At 43.1% G+C, this 22622-nt stretch overlaps 1 protein-coding gene across 1 annotated transcript in view; it reads right to left on the bottom strand.

Moving 5' to 3' along the window:
- LOC115174162 (N-terminal EF-hand calcium-binding protein 1-like) overlaps window positions 1–16990 on the bottom strand; it is a 35353-nt gene extending 18363 nt beyond the window's left edge. Inside the window, exon 1 of the mRNA XM_029732860.1 lies at window positions 16571–16990. Within this exon, the coding sequence (XP_029588720.1) occupies window positions 16571–16660 (90 nt within the window). The 5' untranslated portion in view covers window positions 16661–16990. The remainder of the gene's footprint in view (window positions 1–16570) is intronic.
- Between the last annotated feature and the right edge of the window lie 5632 nt (window positions 16991–22622).

Raw genomic sequence — 22622 nt, 5'->3', positions numbered from 1 at the left:
CTTTGAAGGCCTAGCTGCTCCCTGAGCCTGAGCCATCCCTCCCTCCCTCCCTCCCTCCATCCCTCCATCCATCCATCCTTCCATTCCCTCCCTCCCTCCCTCCCTTCATCCATCCTTCCATTCCCTCCCTCCCTCCCTCCCTCCCTCCCTCCCTTCATCCATCCTTCCATTCCCTACCTCCCTCCCTCCTTCCATCCATCCATCCATCCATCCTTCCATTCCCTCCCTCCCTCCCTCCATCCCATCCCTCTCTCCCTCCCTCCCACCCACCCTCCCTCCCATTATCCCTCCCTCCCTCCATCCATCCTTCCATTCCCTCCCTCCCTCCCTCCCTCCCTCCCTCCCTCTCTCCCTCCCTCCCTCCCTCCCTCAATCCATCCTTCCATTCCCTCCTTCCATCCATCCATCCATCCCTCCCTCCCTCCCTCCATCCATCCATCCATCCATTCCCTCCCTCCCTCCCTCCCTCCCTCCCTCCCTCCATCCCATCCCTCTCTCCCTCCCACCCACCCTCCCTCCCATTATCCCTCCCTCCCTCCCTCCCTCCCTCCATCCATCCATCCTTCCCACCTTCTCCCTGCCTCCCTCCCTCCAAATCAAATCGTATTGGTCGCATACACATATTTAGCAGATGTTATTGGTCCATATTTAACAGATGTTATTGGTCCATATTTAGCAGATGTTATTGGTCCATATTTAGCAGATGTTATTGGTCCATATTTAGCAGATGTTATTGGTCCAGACACATACAGTATTTAGCAGATGTTATTGGCCCATACACATATTTAGCTGATGTTATTGGTCCAGACATATACAGTATTTAACAGATGTTATTGGTCCATATTTAGCAGATGTTATTGGTCCATATTTAGCAGATGTTATTGGTCCATATTTAGCAGATGTTATTGGTCCAGACACATACAGTATTTAGCAGATGTTATTGGTCCATACACATATTTAGCTGATGTTATTGGTCCATACACATACAGTATTTAACAGATGTTATTGGTCCATATTTAGCAGATGTTATTGGTCACATATTTAGCAGATGTTATTGGTCACATATTTAGCAGATGTTATTGGTCCATATTTAACAGATGTTATTGGTCCATACAGTATTTAGCAGATGTTATCGCGGGTGTAGAGAAAAGCTTATGTTCCTAGCTCCAACAGTGCAGTAATACATAACAATACATAACAATACATAACAATACAAAACACACAAATCCCAAAAATCTAAAGAAAGGAATTATGAAATATATAAATATTAGAACGAGCCATGTCAGTCTGGAGTATACAGTGCATTCGGAAAGTATTCAGACCCCTTGACTTTTTCCACATTTTGTTACCTTACAAAATTGATTAAAAAAAAAAAAAAAATCCCCTCAATCTACACACAATAGCCTATAATGACCAAGCAAAAACAGGTTTTTAAACATTTTTGCAAATTTATAGACTGAAATATCACATTTACATAAGTATTCAAACCCTTTACTCAGTACTTTGTTGAAGCACCTTGGGCAGCGATTACAGCCTTGAGTCTTCTTGGGTATGATGCTACAAGCTTGGCACACCTGTATTTGGGGAGTTTCTCCCATTGTTCTCTGCAGATCCTCTCAAACTCTGTCAGGTTGGATGGGGAGCGTTGCTGCACAGCTATTTTCAGGTCTCTCCAGAGATGTTCAATCAGGTTCAAGTCCGGGCTCTGGCTGGGCCACTCAAGGACATTCAGAGACTTGTCCCCAAGCCACTCCTGTGTTTTCTTGGCTGTATGCTAAGGGTTGTTGTCCTGTTGGAAGGTGAACCTTCACCCCAGTCAGGTCCTGAGCACTCTGGAGCAGGTTTTCATCATGGATCTCTGTACTAGGCTCCTCCATTCATCTTTCCCTTGATCTTTCCCTTGATCCTGAAGAGGGGGATGACAGCAGCTGCTTTCCAATCTTTTGGAATCTCAGACGACACGAAAGAGAGGTTGAACAGGCTAGTAATATAGGTTGCAACAATTTCGGCAGATCATTTTAGAAAGTACAGAGATCCATGATGAAAACCTGCTCCAGAGTGCTCAGGACCTGACTGGGGTGAAGGTTCACCTTCCAACAGGACAACAACCCTTAGCATACAGCCAAGAAAACACAGGAGTGGCTTGGGGACAAGTCTCTGAATGTCCCAGTCCCTGCTGCTGAAAAATATCCCCATAGCATGATGCTGCCACCACCATGCTTCACCGTAGGGATGGTGCCAGGTTTCCTCCAGATGTGACGCTTGACATTCAGTCCAAAGAGTTCAATCTTGTTTTCATCAGACAAGAGAATCTTGTTTCTCATGGTCTGAGAGTCCTTTAGGTGCCATTTGGCAAACTCTAAGCGGGCTGTCATGTGCCTTTTACTGAGGAGTGTCTTCCATCTGGCCACTCTACCATAAAGGCCTGATTGGTGGAGTGCTGCAGAGATGGTTGTCCTTCTGGAAGGTTCTCCCATCTTCACAGAGGAACTCTGGGGTTCTTGGTCACCTCCCTGACCAAGGCCCTTCTCCCCCGATTGATCAGTTTGGCCGGGCGGCCAGCTCTAGGAAGAGTCTTGGTGGTTCCAAACTTCTTCCATTTAAGAATGATGGAGGCCACTGTGTTCTTGGAGACCTTCAATGCTGAATACATTTTTTGGAACCTTTACCCAGATCTGTGCCTCGACATAATCCTGTCTCGGAGCTCGACGGACAATTTGTTCGATGTCTTGTCTTGGTTTTTGCTCTGACATGCACTGTCAACTGTGGGACCTTATATAGACAGGTGTGTGGCTTTTCAAATCATGTCCAATCAATTGAATTTACCACAGGTGGTACTCCAATCAAGTTGTAGAAACATCTCAACGATGTTCAATGGAAACAGGATGCACCTGAGTTCTATATCGAATCTCATAGCAAAAGGTCTGTATACATACAGTACCAGTCAAACGTTTGGACACACCTGCTCATTCCAGGGTATTTCTTTATTTTTACTATTTTCTACATTGTAGAATAATAGTGAAGACATCAAAACTATGAAATAACACATATGGAATCTTGTAGTAACCAAAAAAGTGTTAAACAAATCAAAATATATTTTATATTTGAGATTCTTCAAAGTAGCCCACCTTTGCCTTGATGACAGCTTTGCAAACTATTGGCATTCTCTCAACCAGCTTAATGAGGTAATCACCTGGAATGCTTTTAAATTAACAAAATGAAAAACCCTTGAATGAGTAGGTGTTCTAAAACTTTTGACTGGTACTGTATGTAAATTAGGTATTTTTGTTTTTTTTATTTTAAATCAATTAGAAAAAATGTCCAAAAACCTGTTTTCCCTTTGTCATTATGAGGTATTGTGTGTAGATGGATGAGTGCAAAAAATATTTTATTCATTTTAGAATAAGGCTGTAATGTAACTAAATGTGGAAAAGGGGAGGGGTTCTGAATACTTTCCGAATGCACTGTAAATACAGTTTAAGGTATATAACTATATGATGGGATGTATACAGACAGTTAAATAGGATAGGCCTTGACTAGAATACAGTATATACACTGAGTGCACAAACATTAGGAACACCTTCCTACTATTGAGTTACACACCCTTTTGCCCTCAGAACAGCCTCAAGTCATCAGGGCATGGACTCCACAAGGTGTTGAAAGCGTTCCACAGTGATGCTGGACCATGATGACTCCAATGCTTCCCACAGTTGTGTCAAGTTGGCTGGATGTCCTTTGGGTGGTGGACCATTCTTGATACACACAGGAAACTGTTGAGTGTGAAAAACCCAGCAGTGTTGCAGTTATTGACTCAAACCGGTGCGCCTGGCACCTACTACCATACCCCGTTCAAAGGTACTTAAATGTTTTGTCTTGCCCATTCAACCTCTGAATGGCACACATACACAATCCAAGTCTCAATTGTCTCAAGGCTTAAAAATCCTTCTGTCTCCAGCTAGTGATGACAGTCTGGTGGCCTTGAGATAGAAGCTGTTTTTCAGTCACTTGGTCCCAGCTTGGATGCACTTGTACTGTCTCCCCCTTTTAGATGGTAGCGGGGTGAACAGGCTGTGGTTCGGGTGACCATCGGTGAAGCGTTGGGCTGACCGCACCACCCTGTGGAGAGTCCTGTGCTTGCGGACGGTGCAGTTGGCGGTGATGCTGTAGAAGTTTGTAAAGGTCTTAGAGGCTTCCTGTCTCGACGTTGTTGGTCATCAGGACTACCACTGTTGTGTCGTCTGCAAACTTGATGATTGAGTTGGAGGCGTGCGTGGCCACGCAGTGAACAGGGAGTACAAGAGGGGGCTGAGCATGCAAGCTTCTGGGGGCCCCTGTGTTGAGGAGCAGTGATGTCTACCTTCACCACCTGGGGGCAGCCTGCCATGAAATCCAGGACCCAGTTGGAAGGCGAGCTTCAGACCCAGGGCCCCGAGCTTAATGGCGAGCACGGATTATAAAGGGAAAACCAGCCATGTCGCGTACACCAACGCCTTGCTCCTGGAGAAGCTAAACACCTTGTTCGCCCGCTTCGAGGTAAACACAGTGATGTAGCAGAGAAGGAGGTTTTTGATGTTATAGAGCAAAATTCTGGATCATTGCTACTCGAACTTCCGCAATGCATACAAAGCCCTCATGCGAAACTCTAACCGTGAATCCATTTTGTTGGTCCCAGCCTATAGACAGACACTAAAACAGGAAACGCCCATGCTCAGGTCAATACAACGCTGGTCTGACCAATCGGATTCCACGCTTCAAGATTGCTTCGATCACGTGGACTGGGATACGTTCCGGATAGCCTCAGACAACAACATTTATGTATACGCTGACTCGATGAGCGAGTTTATTAGCAAGTGCTTCGGAGATGTCGTACCCACTGTGACTATTAAAACCTTCCCTAATTAGAAACCGTGGATTAATGGCAGCATTCGCGCAAAACTGAAAGCGTGAACCACCGCTTTTAATCAGGGCAAAGCGACTGGAAACATGACCGAATACAAACAGTGCAGCTATTCCCTCCATAAGGCAATCAAACAAGCAAAGCGTCAGTATAGAGACGAAATAGAGTTGCAATTCAATGGCTCAAACACGAGACGTATGTGGCAGGGTCTACAGTCACGGATTACAAAAAGAAAACCAGCCACATTGCGGACATCGACGTCTTGCTCCCAGACAAATTCTACAACTTCTTTGCTCGTTTTGAAATACTGCCCCCAAATACTGCCCCCTAGCCCCAACAGGTTAAACAGCAATCACTAACTCAGAGAGGCTGATGCCAACATACAGACTCAAATCTCTGGCCACTTAAAACGTATTTGGGAACGGGGGGCAGTATTGAGTAGCTTGGATGAATAAGGTGCTCAGGGTAAACTGCCTGCTACTCAGGCCCAGAAGCTAGAATATGCATATAATTAGTAGATTTGGATAGACAACACTCTAAAGTTTCCAAAACTGTTACAATAATGTCTATGAGTATAACAGAACTCATATGGCAGGCAAAAACTGGAGAAAATCCAACCAGGAAGTGGAAAATCTGAGGTTTGTAGTTTTTCAAGTGATTGCTTATCCAATATACAGTGTAAATGGGGTCAGATTGCACTTTCTAAGGCTTCCACTAGATGTCAACAGTCTTTAGAACATTGTTTCAGGCTTCTATTGTAAAAGGGGAGCGAATAAGAGCTGTTTGATCCAGTGGTCTGGCTGAAAGCCTTGAGTTGTTGATCGCTAGCGTCCCACATATCCCAGAGAAGTGAAATAAATGGACTTAATAAAGATATCACTAGTCACTTTAAATAACGCCACTTTAATAATGTTTACATATCCTACATTACTCATCTCACATATATATACTGTATTCTATACCATCTACTGCATCTTGCCTATGCCGCACGGCCATCGCTCATCCGTATATTTATGTACAAATTCTATTCATCCCTTTACACTTGTGTGTATAAGGTAGTTGTTGTGAATTTGTTAGATTACTTGTTACATATTACTGCCTAATCGGAATTAGAATCACAAGCATTTTGCTACACTCGCATTAACATCTGCTAACCATGTGTATGTGACCAATAAAATTTGATTTGATTTGATTTATAGCTATGAATGAGAAGCTGTTTTTGATGTGTTAGCAATTTTAGATTTTTAGTTTCTGCGTTCTGTGTTTTCTGTCTCTGTGACAAGCAGGGGTTGATTTTCTCTCCTGGTTGAGTGTTCTGTTTCCTGTCTGTGGTGTCTCCTCTTTTCCCTGGGGTTCTTTCTAAAGTTGTCATTTCAGCGATCTGCATGTCATGAGGAATAGCTTTATAAACGCAAAAAATATAAACACAACATAAAGTGTTGGTTCCATGTTTCATGAAATAAAAGATCACAGAAATGTTCCATATGTTCAAAATCCTTATATCTCTCAAATTTTGTGCACAAATGTGTTTACATCCCTGTTACTGAGCATTTCTCCTTTGCCAAAATAATCCATCCAACTAACAGGTGTGGCATATGAAGAATCTGATTAAACAGCATGATCATTACACAGGTGCACCTTGTTCTTGGGACAATAAAACGCCACTCTAAAATGTTTTGTCACACAACAAAATGCCACAGACGTCTCAAGTTTTGAGGGAGCATGCAATTGGCATGCTGATTGCAGGAATGTCCACCAGAGCTGTTACCAGAAAATGTAATGTTAATTTCTCTACCATAATTCCAACCAGCCTCACAACCGCAGACCAAGTGAAACCACACCAGCCCAGGACCTCAACTTCTGACTTCTTCACCTGCGGATCATCTGAGACCAGCCACCCAGCTGATGAAACTGTGGGTTTGCACAATCAAAGCATTTCTGCACAAACAGTCAGAAACCGTCTCAAGGAAGCTCATCTGCGTGCTCGTCGTCCTGCAGTTCGGCGTCGTAACCGACTTCAGTGGGCAAATGATCACCACGCTGGAGAAGTGAGCTCTTCATGGATGAATCCCGGATTCAACTGTACCGGGCAGATGGCAGCCACCATGTATGGCGTCGTGTGGGCGAGCTGTTTGCTAATGTCAACGTTGTGAACAGAGTGGCGGTGGGATTATGTTACCGGCAGGAATAAACTACGGACAACAAACACATTTTATGATGGCAATTTGAATGCACAGAGATACCGTGACGAAAATCCTGAGGCCCATTGTCGTTCCATTCATCTGCCGCCATCACCTCATGTTTCAGCATGATAATCCACAGCCCCATGTTGCAAGGATCTGTACACAATTCCTAGAAGCTGTCCCAGTTCTTCCATGGCTTGCATACTCACCAGATGTCACCCATTGAGCATGTTTGGGATGCTCTGGATCAACGTGTACAACAACATGTTCCAGATCCTGCCAATGTGATGTATTGTTGTCTCTACCTTCTTTCCTTTTGCGCTGGTGTTTGTGCCCAATAATGTTTGTACCATGTTTTGTGCTGCTGCCATGTTGTGTTGCTACCATGTTGTTGTCATGTTGTGTTTCTACCATGTTGTGTTGCTACCATGTTGTTGTCATGTTGTGTTTCTCCCATGTTGTGTTGCTACCATGTTGTTGTCATGTTGTGCTGCTACCATGTTGTTGTCATGTTGTGTTGCTACCAAGCTGTGTTGTCATGTGTTGCAGCCGTGCTATGTTGTTGTCTTAGGTCTCTCTTTATGTAGTGTTGTGGTGTGTCGCTCTTGTTCGTGATGTGTGTTTTGTCCTATATTTTTAATTTATTTTTAATCCCAGCCCCCGTCCGTGCAGGAGGCCTTTTGCCTTTTGGTAGGCCGTCATTGTAAATAAGAATATGTTCTGTTTACGTGCTGCTGTGCGGTTTGTTGCTAACGTTATCCATGTCGGCACCAACGATGTTAGGAGAAACAGTCAGAGGTCACCAAGCGCAACATAGCTTCAGCGTGTAAATCAGCTAGAAAGATGTGTCGACATCGAGTAATTGTCTCTGGCCCCCTCCCAGTTAGGGGGAGTGATGAGCTCTCAGCAGAGTCTCACAACTCAATCGCTGGTTGAAAACTGTTTTCTGCCCCTCCCAAAAGATAGAATTTGTAGATAATTGGCCTTCTTTCTGGGACTCATCCACAAACAGGACCAAGCCTAGCCTGCTGACGAGTGATGGACTCCATCCTAGCTGGAGGGGTGCTCTCATCTTATCTATGAACATAGACAGGGCTCTAACTCCACAATAAAATAGGGTGCAGGCCAGACAGCAGGCTGTTAGCCAGCCTGCCAGCTTAGTGGAGTCTGCCACTAGCACAGTCAGCGTAGTCAGCTCAGCTATCCCCATTGAGACCATGTCTGTGCCTCGATCTAGGTTGGGCAAAACTAAACATGGTGTTTACCTTATCAATCTCACTGAATAAAGACCTCCTCCATTACTGTCATTATTGAAAGAGATTGTGTTATCGCACATCTCAAAATAGGGCTACTTAATGTTAGATCCCTCACTTCCAAGGCAGTTATAGTCAATGAACTAATCACTGTTCATAATCTTGATGTGATTGGCCTGGCTGAAACATGGCTTAAGCCTGATGAATTTACTGTGTTAAATGAGGCCTCGCCCCCTGGTTACACTAATGACCATATCCCCCGCACATCCCGCAAAGGCAGAGGTGCTGCTAACATTTACGATAGCAAATGTCAATTTACCAACAAACAAAATAATGACTGCGTTTTCATCTTTTGAACTTCTAGTCATGAAATCTACGCAGCCCACTCAATCACTTTTTATAGCTACTGTTTACAGGCCTCCTGGGCCGTATACAGCGTTCCTCACTGAGTTCCCTGAATTCCTATCGGACCTTGTAGTCATGGCAGATAATATTCACATTTTTGGTGACTTTAATATTAACATGGAAAAGTCCACAGACCCACTCCAAAAGGCTTTCGGAGCCATCATCGACTCAGTGGGTTTTGTCCAACATGTCTCTGGACCTACTCACTGCCAGTCATACACTGGATCTAGTTTTGTCCCATGGAATAAATGTTGTGGATCTTAATGTTTTTCCTCATAATCCTGGACTATCAGACCACCATTTTATTACATTTGCAATCGCAACAAATAACCTGCTCAGACCTCAACCAAGGATCATCAAAAGCCGTGCTATAAATTCTCAGACAACCCAAAGATTTCTAGATGCCCTTCCAGACTCCCTCCACCTACCCAAGGACGTCAGAGGACAAAAGCAGTTAACCACCTGACTGAGGACCTTAATTTAACCTTGCGTAATACCCTAGACGTAGTCACACCCCTAAAAGCAAAAAAACATTTGTCATAAGAAACTAGCTCCCTGGTATACAGAAAATACCCGAGCCCTGAAGCAAGCTTCCAGAAAATTGGACACCAAACTGGAAGTCTTCCGACTATCTTGGAAAGACAGTACCGTGAAGTATCGAAGAGCCCTCACTGCTGCTCGATCATCCTATTTTTCAAACTCAATTGAGAGGAATAAGAACAATCCAAAATGTATTTTTGATACTGTCGCAAAGCTAACTAAAAAGCAGCATTCCCATGAGAGGATGGCTTTAAATTCAGCAGTGATAAATTCATGAACTTCTTTGACGAAAAGATCATGATCATTAGAAAGCAAATTACGGACTCCTCTTTAAATCTGCGTATTCCTCCAAAGCTCAGTTGTCCTGAGTCTGCACAACCCTGCCAGGACCGAGGGAGACACTCAAGTTGTTGTATACTATATCTCGACACATTGATGAAAATAGTCGTGGCCTCTAAACCTTCAAGCTGCATACTGGACCCTATTCCAACTAAACTACTGAGAGAGCTACTTCCTGTCCTTGGCCCTCCTATGTTAAACATAATAAACGGCTCTCTATCCACCGGATGTGTACCAAACTCACTAAAAGTGGTAGTAACAAAACCTCTCTTGAAAAAGCCAAACCTTGACCCACAAAATATAAAAAACTATCAGGCTATATCGAATCTCCCATTCCTCTCAACATTTTTTGAAAAAACTGTTGTGCAGCAACTCACTGCCTTCCTGAAGACAAACAATGTATACAAAATGCTTCAGTCTGGTTTTAGACCCCATCATAGCACTAAGACTGCACTTGTGAAGGTGGTAAATTACCTTTTAATGGCGTCAGATTGAGGCTCTGCATCTGTCCTTAGTGCTGCTTTTGATACCATCGATCACCACATTCTTTTGGAGAGATTGGAAACCCAAATTGGTCTACACGGACAAGTTCTGGCCTGGTTTAGATCTTATCTCTCGGAAATATATCAGTTTGTCTCTGTGGATGGTTTGTCCTCTGACAAATCAACTGTAAATGTTGGTGTTCCTCAAGGCTGCGTTTTAGGACCACTATTGTTTTCACTATATATTTTACCTCTTGGTGATGTCATTCGGAAACATAATGTTAACTTTCACTGCTATGCGGACGATACACAGCTGTACATTTCAATGAAACATGGTGAAGCCCCAAAATTTCCCTCCCTGGAAGCCTGCGTTTCAGACATAAGGAAGTGGATGGAGGCAAACTTTCTACTCTTAAACTCGGACAAAACAGAGATGCTTGTTCTAGGTCCCAAGAAACAAAGAGATCTTCTGTTGGATCTGACAATTAATCTTGACGCTTGTGCAGTCATCTCAAATAAAACTGTGAAGGACCTCAGCGTTACTCTGGACCCTGATCTCTCTTTTGACGAACAAAGCAAGACTTTTTCAAGGACAGCTTTTTTCCATCTACGTAACATTGCAAAAATCAGAAACTTTCTGTCCAGAAATTATGCAGAAAAATTAATCCATGCTTTTGTCACTTCTAGGTTAGACTACTGCAATGCTCTACTAAACTTCAGTTAGTGCTAAACACGGCTGCTAGAATCTTCACTTGAACCAACATATTTGATCATATTACTCCAGTGCTAGCCGCTCTACACGTGCTTCCTCTTAAGGCTAGGGCTGATTTCAAGGTTTTACTGCTAACCTGCAAAGCATTACATGGGCTTGTTCCTACCTATCTTTCCGATTTGGACCTGCCGTACATACCTACACGTACTCTACGGTCACAAGACGCAGGCCTCCTTACTGTCCCTAGAATTTCTAAGCAAACAGCTGGAGGCAGGGCTTTCTCCTATAGAGCTCCATTATTATGGAATGGTCTGCCTATCCATGTGAGAGACGCAGACTTGGTCTCGACCTTTTAGTCTTTATTGAAGACTCATCTCTTCAGTAGGTCCTATGATTGATTGTAGTCTGGCCCAGGAGTGTGAAGGTGAACGGAAAGGCTGGAGCAACGAACCGCCCTTGCTGTCTCTGCCTGGCCGGTTCCCCTCTCTCCACTGGGATTCTCTGCCTCTAACCCTATTACAGGGGCTGAGTCACTGGCTTACTGGTGCTCTTCCATGCCGTCCCTAGGAGGGGGGCGTCACTTGAGTGGGTTGAGTCACTGACGTGATCTTCCTGTCCGGGTTGGTGCCCCCCTCAGGTTCGTGCTGTGGGGGAGATCTTCGTTGGCTATACTCGGCCTTATCTCAAGATAGTAAGTTGGTGATTGAAGTTTTCCCGCTAGTGGTGTGGGGGCTGTGCTTTGGCAAAGTGGCTGGGGTTATATCCTGCCTGGTTGGTCCTGTCCAGGGGTATCGTCGGATGGGGCCACAGTGTCTCCTGACCCCTCCTGTCTCAGCCTCTAGTATTTATGCTGCGATAGTTTATGTGTTGGGGGGCTAGGGTCAGTCTGTTATACCTGGAGTATTTCTCCTGTCTTATCCGGTGTCCTGTGTGAATTTTAGTATGTTCCCTCTAATTCTCTTTCTCTCTTCTCTTGGAGGACCTGAGCCCTAGGACCATGCCTCTGGACTACCTGGCCTGATGACTCCCTGCTGTCCCCAGTCCACCTGGTTGTGCTGCTGCTTCAACTGTTCTGCCTGCGGCTATGGAACCCTGACCTATTCACCAGACATGCTACCTGTCCCAGACCTGCTGTTTTCAACTCTCTCTACTACACCTGCTGTCTCTAACTCTGAATGATCGGCGATGAAAAGCCAACTGACATTTACTCTTGAGGTGCTGACCTGTTGCACCCTCTACAACAACTGTGATTATTATTATTTGACCCTGCTGGTCATCTATGAACATTTGAACATCTTGGCCATGTTACATTTACATTTTAGTCATTTAGCAGACGCTCTTATCCAGAGCGACTTACAGTAGTGAGTGCATACATTTCATACATTATTATTATTATTATATTTATTTTTTTTTGTACTGGCCCCCCGTGGGAATCGAACCCAAAACCCTGGCGTTGCACACACCATGCTGGCGTTGCAAACACCATGCTCTACCAACTGAGCCACAGTTCTGTTATAATCTCTACCCGGCACAGCCAGAAGAGGACTGGCTACCCCTCATAGCCTGGTTCCTCTCTAGGTTTCTTCCTAGGTTTCTGCCTTTCTAGGGAGTTTTTCCTAGCCACCGTGCTTCTACACCAGCATTGCTTGCTGTTTGGGTTTTAAGGCTGGGTTTCTGTACAGCACTTTGTGATATTAGCTGATGTAAAAAGGGTTTTATAAATACATTTGATCAATTTGATCTTAACTGACTTGCCTAGATAAATAATGGTTAAATAAAAAATAAAAAATAAAAATATCCAGCAACTTCGCTCAGCCATTGAAGAGGAGTTGGACAACATTCCACAGGGCCACAATCAACAGCCTGATCAACTATATACGAAAGAAGAAGAGTCGCATGTGGCTGATGGTGGACACACCAGATACTGACTGGTTTTCTGATCCACACTGCTACCGTTTATACATTTTTTAAAGTTACAGTATCTGTGACCAACAGATGTATATCTGTATTCCCAGTCATGTGAAATCCATAGATTAGGGCCTAATACATTTTTATTTCAATTGACTGATTTCATTATGTGAACTGTAAAACTCAGTAAAATCTTTGAAATTGTTGCATTTTGTAATGATATTTTAGTTCAGTGTATAAAAGACAGACTGCCAAAGACAACCTCCTCGGTATTCAGAGGGACAGTGGTACTATGCCTTTATAAACTGACCAGTGATTCATTTGTCAATGGGAGATGACCTGGGGAGCTCTGAGACACTGGAACGCATTAAAGAAAAATCACTTTTATAATAAAGCATTAAAATCATTATTATTGTTTTTGCAATGTGGCCTAGAGAGGTAGAGTAGAGAGAGGCGCTTGCAGAAATTGAACACATGGGGAACATTTTTTAGTGGGGGAAAAAAATTGCCGTTTATAAACGCATTTTCATACAATTCTACATGATTTTTAGATGCCTGGCGACTTCCGCAGAGTTTTATGAATACCTCGCAAATGAGGGAAATGACAGGCTATATATACAATGACACTGACAAACTGAGAATCTGAGATCAATGAAAACGACCACGTCTTGCATCAATCAATAACCTAAGCCTAGGTCTGTGGAGACACACATATTGTACAATATGAGGAGGAAATTCTAGTCCTAAAACAGCGTTCCAGTTTCATAGAGTCACCAGATGATGCTCAGCTTCACTCACCAGCGATGGCCAATGTCCTCGTGCCAAATCTTATACTGCTCCTGTATAACTGTGCTCAATAGGTCTATTTGGAAGTTGATAACGTGGTAGCCTACAGACAGATTAGTCTTCTCTTTTCAACAGGATCTTGTTTTGGCTGACAGCAGTGATTGTATAACTTTGACAAATGTATTTCAATTAATCAGGTGTGCTGCTGCACCTCCAGAACCCTTTCCTGCGGCTATGATTCTAGAAGAACACTAATTATTAAGTGCAACACTGGAGAGATGAGAGATGCTCATGTCTATCAGAGCAGAGATGAGAGATGCTCATGTCTATCAGAGCAGAGATGAGAGATGCTCATGTCTGTCAGATCAGAGATGAGAGATGCTCATGTCTATTAGAGCAGGGAGATGAGAGATGCTCATGTCTGTCAGAGCAGAGAGATGAGAGATGCTCATGTCTATCAGAGCAGGGAGATGAGAGATGCTCATGTCTGTCAGAGCAGGGAGATGAGAGATGCTCATGTCTATCAGAGCAGGGAGATGAGAGATGCTCATGTCTGTCAGAGCAGGGAGATGAGAGATGCTCATGTCTATCAGAGCAGAGATGAGAGATGCTCATGTCTATCAGAGCAGAGAGATGAGAGATGCTCATGTCTGTCAGAGCAGGGAGATGAGAGATGCTCATGTCTGTCAGAGCAGGGAGATGAGAGATCATAGAAAGTGAGAGATACAGGCGTACTTCTCTCTGTCAACACAGCAATGGCCACTCGTTGGTCTATATAGGCTACAATGACACGCAAACCATAACCCCAGGCCAGCTCAACACGAGCGCAAAGTCTAGGTCCAGAAGGCTGCTTAACAGCTTCTACCCCTAAGACATAAGACTGCTGAATAACTAATCAAATGGCCACCCGGACTCTCCCGTTCCACATCTCACCACCTAACTACCTTGGATTCCCCTCAGGACCTGTTTACTCTGTTCTACTCAGCTAACTCCAACCTCAGTCTCCACATTTGGTTTTTCTGCAACTCATCTGAGCTTCCCCGGAATGAGCTTCCCCTCTCTGAATAACGGGGTGTGGTTTTGGCTTAAATTCGCTGGGAAAAAGATGCGTCCGGCGAAACTGAGAGGCGCGGATCCTGTTCCGGCAGAATCCTGTTCCGGATATTCAGGCAGAATCCTGTTCCGGCAGGATCCTGTTCCGGCTGAATCCTGTTCCGGATATTCAGGCAGAATCCTGTTCCGGCAGGATCCTGTTCCGGCTGAATCCTGTTCCGGATATTCAGGCAGGATCCTGTTCCGGCAGGATCCTGTTCCGGCAGGATCCTATTCCGGCAGAATCCTGTTCCGGATATTCAGGCAGAATCCTGTTCCGGCAGGATCCTGTTCCGGCTGAATCCTGTTCCGGCAGGATCCTGTTCCGGCAGAATCCTGTTCCGGATATTCAGGCAGGATCCTATTCTGGCAGAATCCTGTTCCGGCAGAATCATGTTCCGGCAGAATCCGGCTCAAATGAATCACTGGCACTGATATGTATTGTCAATAGTATTGACATTTCAATTCAATATAATTTCTCACCAACTATCTATTACTGATGACCCCAATCAAGAATAAGGCATCTGTTGTTACTATTTAATTATACAGACTTCTGATTAAAGCAACACTATCTTTCATCATTAGATGATTATAAAAACAGAATATTTTAAAATCTACAAAACAACATGGATATATGAGATGTTTGGTTACATTATCCAGACTATGCAAATAGACGGGAATTGGCTGACAACATCATGAAAATGATACGCTTTCATTGATGCCGTGCTTTGATATGATTCTGAGTGGTCAGATAGCTGGCAACGATGTCAAGAAACCAGCAAGTGGAGAATCCTTGATCGTTTCAGCTTCTCTTCATGTTGTTCTTGATACCATGTCTTGTTTTGAAGTGTTTTGACTGATTTCAATCGAAACCAATCCCGTCTGTTTTTGCCCCACAATCCCGTCTGTTTTTCCCCCACAATCCCGTCTGTTTTTGCCCCACAATCCCGTCTGTTTTGCCCCACAACCCCGTCTGTTTTTGCCCCACAATCCCGTCTGTTTTTGCCCCACAATCCCGTCTGTTTTTGCCCCACAATCCCATCTGTTTTTGCCCCACAACCCCGTCTGTTTTTGCCCCACAATCCCGTCTGTTTTTGCCCCACAACCCCGTCTGTTTTTGCCCCACAATCCCGTCTGTTGTTGCCCCACAATCCCGTCTGTTTTTCCCCATAGTTGTGCACCTTCTGTTTTGTTGCTAAGGATCTGTGTGAAATCAATTGAGCTAATTGGTGCAGCAAGTATCGGTGGGAATGAGTTGGGAAGTGGTAACACTCCAAATGATGGTCAAACAACTATGACGCACCCAGCAGGTGATGCATTAACGGGAAAGGTCAACTTTTTGTCTAACTCCCAAATGGCACCCTATTCCCTACATAGTGCACTACTTTTGGTCAAATGTGGTGCACTATATAGGGAATGGGTTGGCATTTGGTAATTAACCTCACATGAATTCACTTTATCACACTGTGTGAACTGAACACGTCTGGTGCAAGGCAGCCCTGCCAGCAGACAGACCCTGTGGGGATTTTACAGACACAGAGTAGTGCAATAAAACATTTCAAATCATTCATCTATGTGTTACATAATATATGGTATTTAATATATATATATAGTGTAAGTATACATAAATAAACGTATACATGTATGGAATATATAGCGATACAAATAATGAATCTATGAGTTACATAAGATAAAGTAGCTAGCCTATAAATGAAACATCATAGCCCAAGAAGGACGGATGGAAATATTATTGGCATGTGTCCTGCTTAAATTAAAGAGAGGTATGTAAATCCGTTTTTTTTAAATGCTGAATATATTTCTTTATCGATTAGCCTACGGAGAAGTTATTAGAAACTTGGTAGAACTGCTAACCATCCTGTTTTTCCCTGTCGATGTAACTATAGCCTATACATTAACAATACACATGTTTTCTGGATAAAGACCGCATGCCTCAAGTCATACACAGTACTCACATCCAGAAATATGGACATTCCTTTCTTCAATTCCATTGGAGCGGTGACTTCATCCGAGAGCAACTGCACCGCCTCAGAAGAACAATCCATTTTTACAGATGATATTTATTTGTTGTTGTTGTTGGTTTTAATATCGGTAATAAACTAGTTGTGTGCAGTTGAATGAATCTAATCTAAAAGTCAACAACAAAATAAAACGACCGTAAGATCAGCTGATATGATCCGACAGAATTCATGCGACCGGCTACCGCGTTGCGTTTCAACAGGTTGCGGTTGCGGTGCGCGTCTCGACGGGAAGGAACGCGTTTATCCGTCATAAAGAGGGAAGATGGTGAGCGGCCGGCTGCTGCAACAATCTTTCACTGTCTCTTGCATCCCAATGAGGATCAGTATTTATGTTTCTTATAACGATGTTACGTAAAACAAATGTTGGACTATTTTTATTTTTTATATTTCAACAAGTCATAATAGGCAAACTAATTAGATCCTAATTAGTGGAACTGCGTGATTACTTACATTTTTTAATTTCACAATGTAGCAAATGCTAATGTTATTTGATAGTGATGAGAGTAAATGTAATCTTACAAGATACCTTACAAATATATATATTTTTTTTAAATGTAGCCTACCCTATTTAGGTAAATAATAACATGTATTTAGCAAGCGTGTATTTTGTGAGTGATTTAGGAATAAGGACCAGGTGGCCTGAAACAGGTTAGTGATCTGACAAATTACCTAAACATAATATATAGGCCTCGGGACTTTTTCTTACCTCTTCCTACTTTTTCTAAGACACATTTTACATTAGTAGTCTATGCTACTAATATACATAGTTCCTCCTCTGTGATTTAAAACGAGATATTCAGGAGCAACACGACTGATGTGAGACATGACAACTCAGAGGAAATGAGAACGCTGTAAAAGAAGCCTGTACAACAGCGCTCTCTAGTGGTGTTTTAATATAATGCACACAAACATACATTCCACAGATTATATCACAGTAAACACATCATTTACATAATTGTTTTTATCGCTTTGGTGAAACTTTCACAAGCACGTGGAACATTTTAACAACTCTTATTAAAAACTCAAAAAAGACAAGCTGTTTCAAAACTCTAAAGCACATTTTCAATTGATTTAAGTACAACACACAAAATCCTACAGTCACTTTTTCACCAAACGGAATCAGTGTTTATTCTAGAAATCCATCTTTCACATTGCAATACATGGTCATATAAAGTCATTGCCTTTCACAATGCAATGCTCTGAATGTGGATGGATCAGAGGGTTCCCTCTGATCATGACATAACAGTGGTGATAACAGAGAAACTACCAGCAGGAATGATAGACATGCAATAGGACGCTTTTTTTCTTCTTAGGAAAAATCTGACTTTGTAACACAACGGCGTGAATTTGAGCTAAACGTCTATTATCCACTTCCTTGGTCGACCTTGAAATGGTACCGTATGTGACAGTATCAGCTTCCGTTCCTCTCCTCGCCCCAACCTGGGCTCGAACCAGGGACTCTCTGGCACACATCAACAACTGATACAACACGAAGCATCGTTACCCATCGTGCCACAAAAGCCGCGGCCCTTTGCAGAGCAAAGGGGAACAACTACTTCAAGGTCTCAGAGCGAGTGACGTCACCCAATTGAAACGCTATTAGCGCGCACCACCGCTAACTAGCTAGCCATTTCACATCGTTTTTTTATTTTTATTTTTTTATTTCACCTTTATTTAACCAGGTAGGCAAGTTGAGAACAAGTTCTCATTTACAATTGCGACCTGGCCAAGATAAAGCAAAGCAGTTGGACACATACAACAACACAGAGTTACACATGGAGTAAAACAAACATACAGTCAATAATACAGTAGAAAAACAAGTCTATATACAATGTGAGCAAATGAGGTGTGATAAGGGAGGTAAAGGCAAAAAAGGCCATGGTGACAAAGTAAATACAATATAGCAAGTAAAACACTGGAATGGTAGATTTGACAGTAGATGAGTGTGCAAAGTAGAAATAATGGGGTGCAAAGGAGCAAAATAAATAAATAAATACAGCAGGGGAAGAGGTAGTTGTTTGGGCTAAATTATAGATGGGCTATGTACAGGTGCAGTGATCTGTGAGCTGCTCTGACAGCTGGTGCTTAAAGCTAGTGAGGGAGATAAGTGTTTCCAGTTTCAGAGATTTTTGTAGTTCGTTCCAGTCATTGGCAGCAGAGAACTGGAAGGAGAGGCGGCCAAAGGAGGAATTGGCTTTGGTGGTGACCAGAGAGATATACCTGCTGGAGCGCATGCTACAGGTGGGTGCTGCTATGGTGACCAGTGAGCTGAGATAAGGGGGGACTTTACCTAGCAGGGTCTTGTAGATGACCTGGAGACAGTGGGTTTGGCGACGAGTATGAAGCAAGGGCCAGCCAACGAGAGTGTACAGGTCGCAGTGGTGGGTAGTATATGGGGCTTTGGTGACAAAACGGATGGCACTATGATAGACTACATCCAATTTGTTGAGTAGACTGTCGGAGGCTATTTTGTAGATGACATCGCCGAAGTCGAGGATTGGTAGGATGGTCAGTTTTACGAGGGTATGTTTGGCAACATGAGTGAAGGATGCTTTGTTGCGAAATAGGAAGCCAATTCTAGATTTAACTTTGGATTGGAGATGTTTTATGTGAGTCTGGAAGGAGAGTTTACAGTCTAACCAGACACCTAGGTATTTGTAGTTGTCCACATATTCTAAGTCAGAACCGTCCAGAGTAGTGATGCTGGACGGGCGGGCAGGTGCGGCAGCAATCGGTTGAAGAGCATGGATTTAGTTTTACTTGTATTTAGGTGCAGTTGGAGGCCACGGAAGGAGAGTTGTATGGCATTGAAGCTCGTCTGGAGGTTAGTTAACACAGTGTCCAAAGAAGGGCCAGAAGTATACAGAATGGTGTCGTCTGAGTAGAGATGGATCAGATACTCACCAGCAGCAAGAGCGACATCATTGATGTATACAGAGAAGAGAGTCAGCCCAAGAATTGAACCCTGTGGCACACCCATAGAGACTGCCAGAGGCCTGGACAACAGGCCCTGCGATTTGACACACTGAACTCTGTCGGAGAAGTAGTTGGTGAACCAGGCGAGGCAGTCATTTGAGAAACCAAGGCTGTTGAGTCTGCCGAGGAGGATGTGGTGATTGACAGAGTCGAAAGCCTTGGCCAGGTCGATGAATACGGCTGCACAGTACTGTTTCTTATCGATGGCGGTTGAGATATCGTTTAGGACCTTGAGCGTGGCTGAGGTGCACCCATGACCAGCTCTGAAACCAGATTGCATAGCGGAGAGGGTACGGTGGGATTCGAAATGGTCGGTGATCTGTTTGTTAACTTGGCTTTCGAAGACCTTAGAAAGACAGGGCAGGATAGATATAGGTCTGTAGCAGTTTGGGTCAAGAGTATCCCCTCCTTTGAAGAGGAGGATGACCGCAGCTGCTTTCCAATCTTTGGGAATCTCAGATGACACGAAAGAGAGGTTTACACGTAGGTGGACACCAACGTTGCAGAGGGATTCCTTTGACATGGTTAGCATATAATGCATCCCGCTCAGTTTGTCTTACTCTCTTAATAACGTAATTGTCCCAAAATTCTTATTTATACCCTCTTGTTTTGAATCGTTCACATACATCTTTGGCATCTACATCAAAGGATAAATCAGAGTCACAAAAGCGCCTAATGCGAAGGAGTTGGCCATATGGTAAACTATTTCAATGAAGATAACTGCTGAAATGAAGAAAGGTATTTATATCAGTGGAGGCTCAGAGGAGGAGGAAGGGGAGGACCCTCAGTGAATATCATACAAATAAAAATAGTAAAACATTTAAAAAGTTACACTTTTTAGATAAAACTATACAAAATATATTAATGTCACCAAATAATCTATTAAAACAGACTGTTTTGCAGTGAAGGTCCACAGTAGCCTCAACAGCACTCTGTAGGGTAGCACCATGGTGTAGCCAGAGGACGGGTAGCTTCCATCCTCCTCTGGGTACATTTATTTCAATACAAAACCTAGGAGGCTCATGGTTCTCACCCCCTTCCATAGACTTACACAGTAATTATGACAACTTCCGGAAGACGTCCTCCAACCTATCAGAGCTCTTTCAGCATGAACTGACATGTTGTCCACCCAATCAAAGGATCAGAGAATGAATCTAGTACTGAAAGCATAAGCTACAGCTAGCTAGCACTGCAGTGTATAAAATGTGGTGAGTAGTTGACTCAAAGAGAGAGAAAGACAATAGTTGAACAGTTTTGAACAAATTCATTTAAAAAATGAAGGAGGAGCAAGAAAAAGAAAGAGAGCTAGCTATATTTTGTAAAAAAAAATATCACTTTCACTTTCACTTACTTAGCTATCAAATGCAGCTAGCTAGTTTAGCCTTCTCAATCACCTGGCTCAAACAGAGGGACGCTATGTTAGCTACCTGGCTATGGTTATCCAACACGGGAACTCTTCCAAGTCAAGCTAAGCTTTTGGTTTGACAAATGTATTGCCACCTGGGCCCGCCGGTGTAACTGCTAAACAGCTTGCTGACTGTACACTGTAACGTTACTGCATGATTGTAGCGGGTTTACTAACGCGTTAGTTCTATTAGCTATGTTGACTATGACGTTACTTTAGCTAATATAGTGACATCGATGTGTAGCGGTTATTATATGGAGGTTTGGTTTGGAAAGGTTTTTTCGCCTAGTCACAGACAGCTGCTATGTTGTGCATTGAAGTCCACAAGCGAAGAGAAAAGGTGAGAGAGTGCAGATGCGTGAAGAAATACAACGAGCTGTTTGTCTGCCAAAATAAGTGAACTGTTTGCGTGTGATCAGGGGTGTATTCATTCTGCTGATTCTGTTGAAAAACGTTTCTAAAACGTAAGCAAACGGAATGAAAACGGGGATAAACATACCTGAATCCGTCCAATAGAAACTCTGGAATAATGATTACACCCTAGATCAGCTAGATGCAGGCCAGAGTGGGCAAGGCGGTTTTGAACGTCTGTCACCTCAAATCTTTCTCTCGACCTGTGTGCACCTACGTTGCACCTACGTTGCAAACTTTCATTCATAGTCTTGGTTGTATCAACCGCATTGTCGGTATAGGAGAAATTTGAGTATCATCACTGTTACATTGGACTGTGGGTGAATGGAATATGAATGACAGTATCCTAAACCCATCACTGTTACATTGAACTGGGTGAATATGAAGGACAGTATCCTAAACCCATCACTGTTACATTGAACTGGGTGAATGACAGTATCCTAAACCATCACTGTTACATTGAACTGGGTGAATATGAATGACAGTATCCTAAACCATTGAACTGGGTGAATGAAATATGAAGGACAGTCATCCAATATGCTGTTATAGAAATAAGGCCATGCTCATAAAAACAATTGAATTGTCCTCCCTCATCTTAACCGGCACCAACCGCCACTGATTTCTATCCGTTCTTTTTTATACACCTCAGTGTGTGCAAGCAATTGCCATCGTTCTTAAGCAAAACATCCAAAAAATGGAAACATGTTCTTTGTCTGATACGAGCGTAAATTTCATGGATGGTGTTCCACATTCTAGGTTAATCAAAGTGTAAACTTTAGGAGGGGTCCACTTGTTTTATCAGTGTTTATGTCCTAAATGGCCCCCTATTACCTAAATCGGCCACTACTTTTGACCAGGGGGCTATTCAGACTTGTTCTTCTTTGCCTGAACTTAGACATCTTGTTCATAATAGCTACTGTAGACTGCGTTGTGTCTGCTAAGAAAAACATTAAACTATCTGAGGAAATCTCACTTGATAATGGAAACTATCAAGTGAACATGTGCTTACATTTGTGAACCTAAATAATTAAAACACAAACTGTTTTTCAAATACAGAACTTGTTGACTGTACTGACTCTACAAAACAACTGAATGGACAAAACAGGAATAATAACTAATAGAGATAAATAAAATACAAATTAATAATACAATTATGCCTATTATAACCATCCATTGAAAAATTGAAACGTTCTG

Source organism: Salmo trutta, chromosome 34 (assembly GCF_901001165.1).
Source record: "Salmo trutta chromosome 34, fSalTru1.1, whole genome shotgun sequence".
Taxonomy (NCBI): Eukaryota; Metazoa; Chordata; class Actinopteri; order Salmoniformes; family Salmonidae; genus Salmo; species Salmo trutta.
This window is presented reverse-complemented; position numbering and strand designations above follow the sequence as displayed.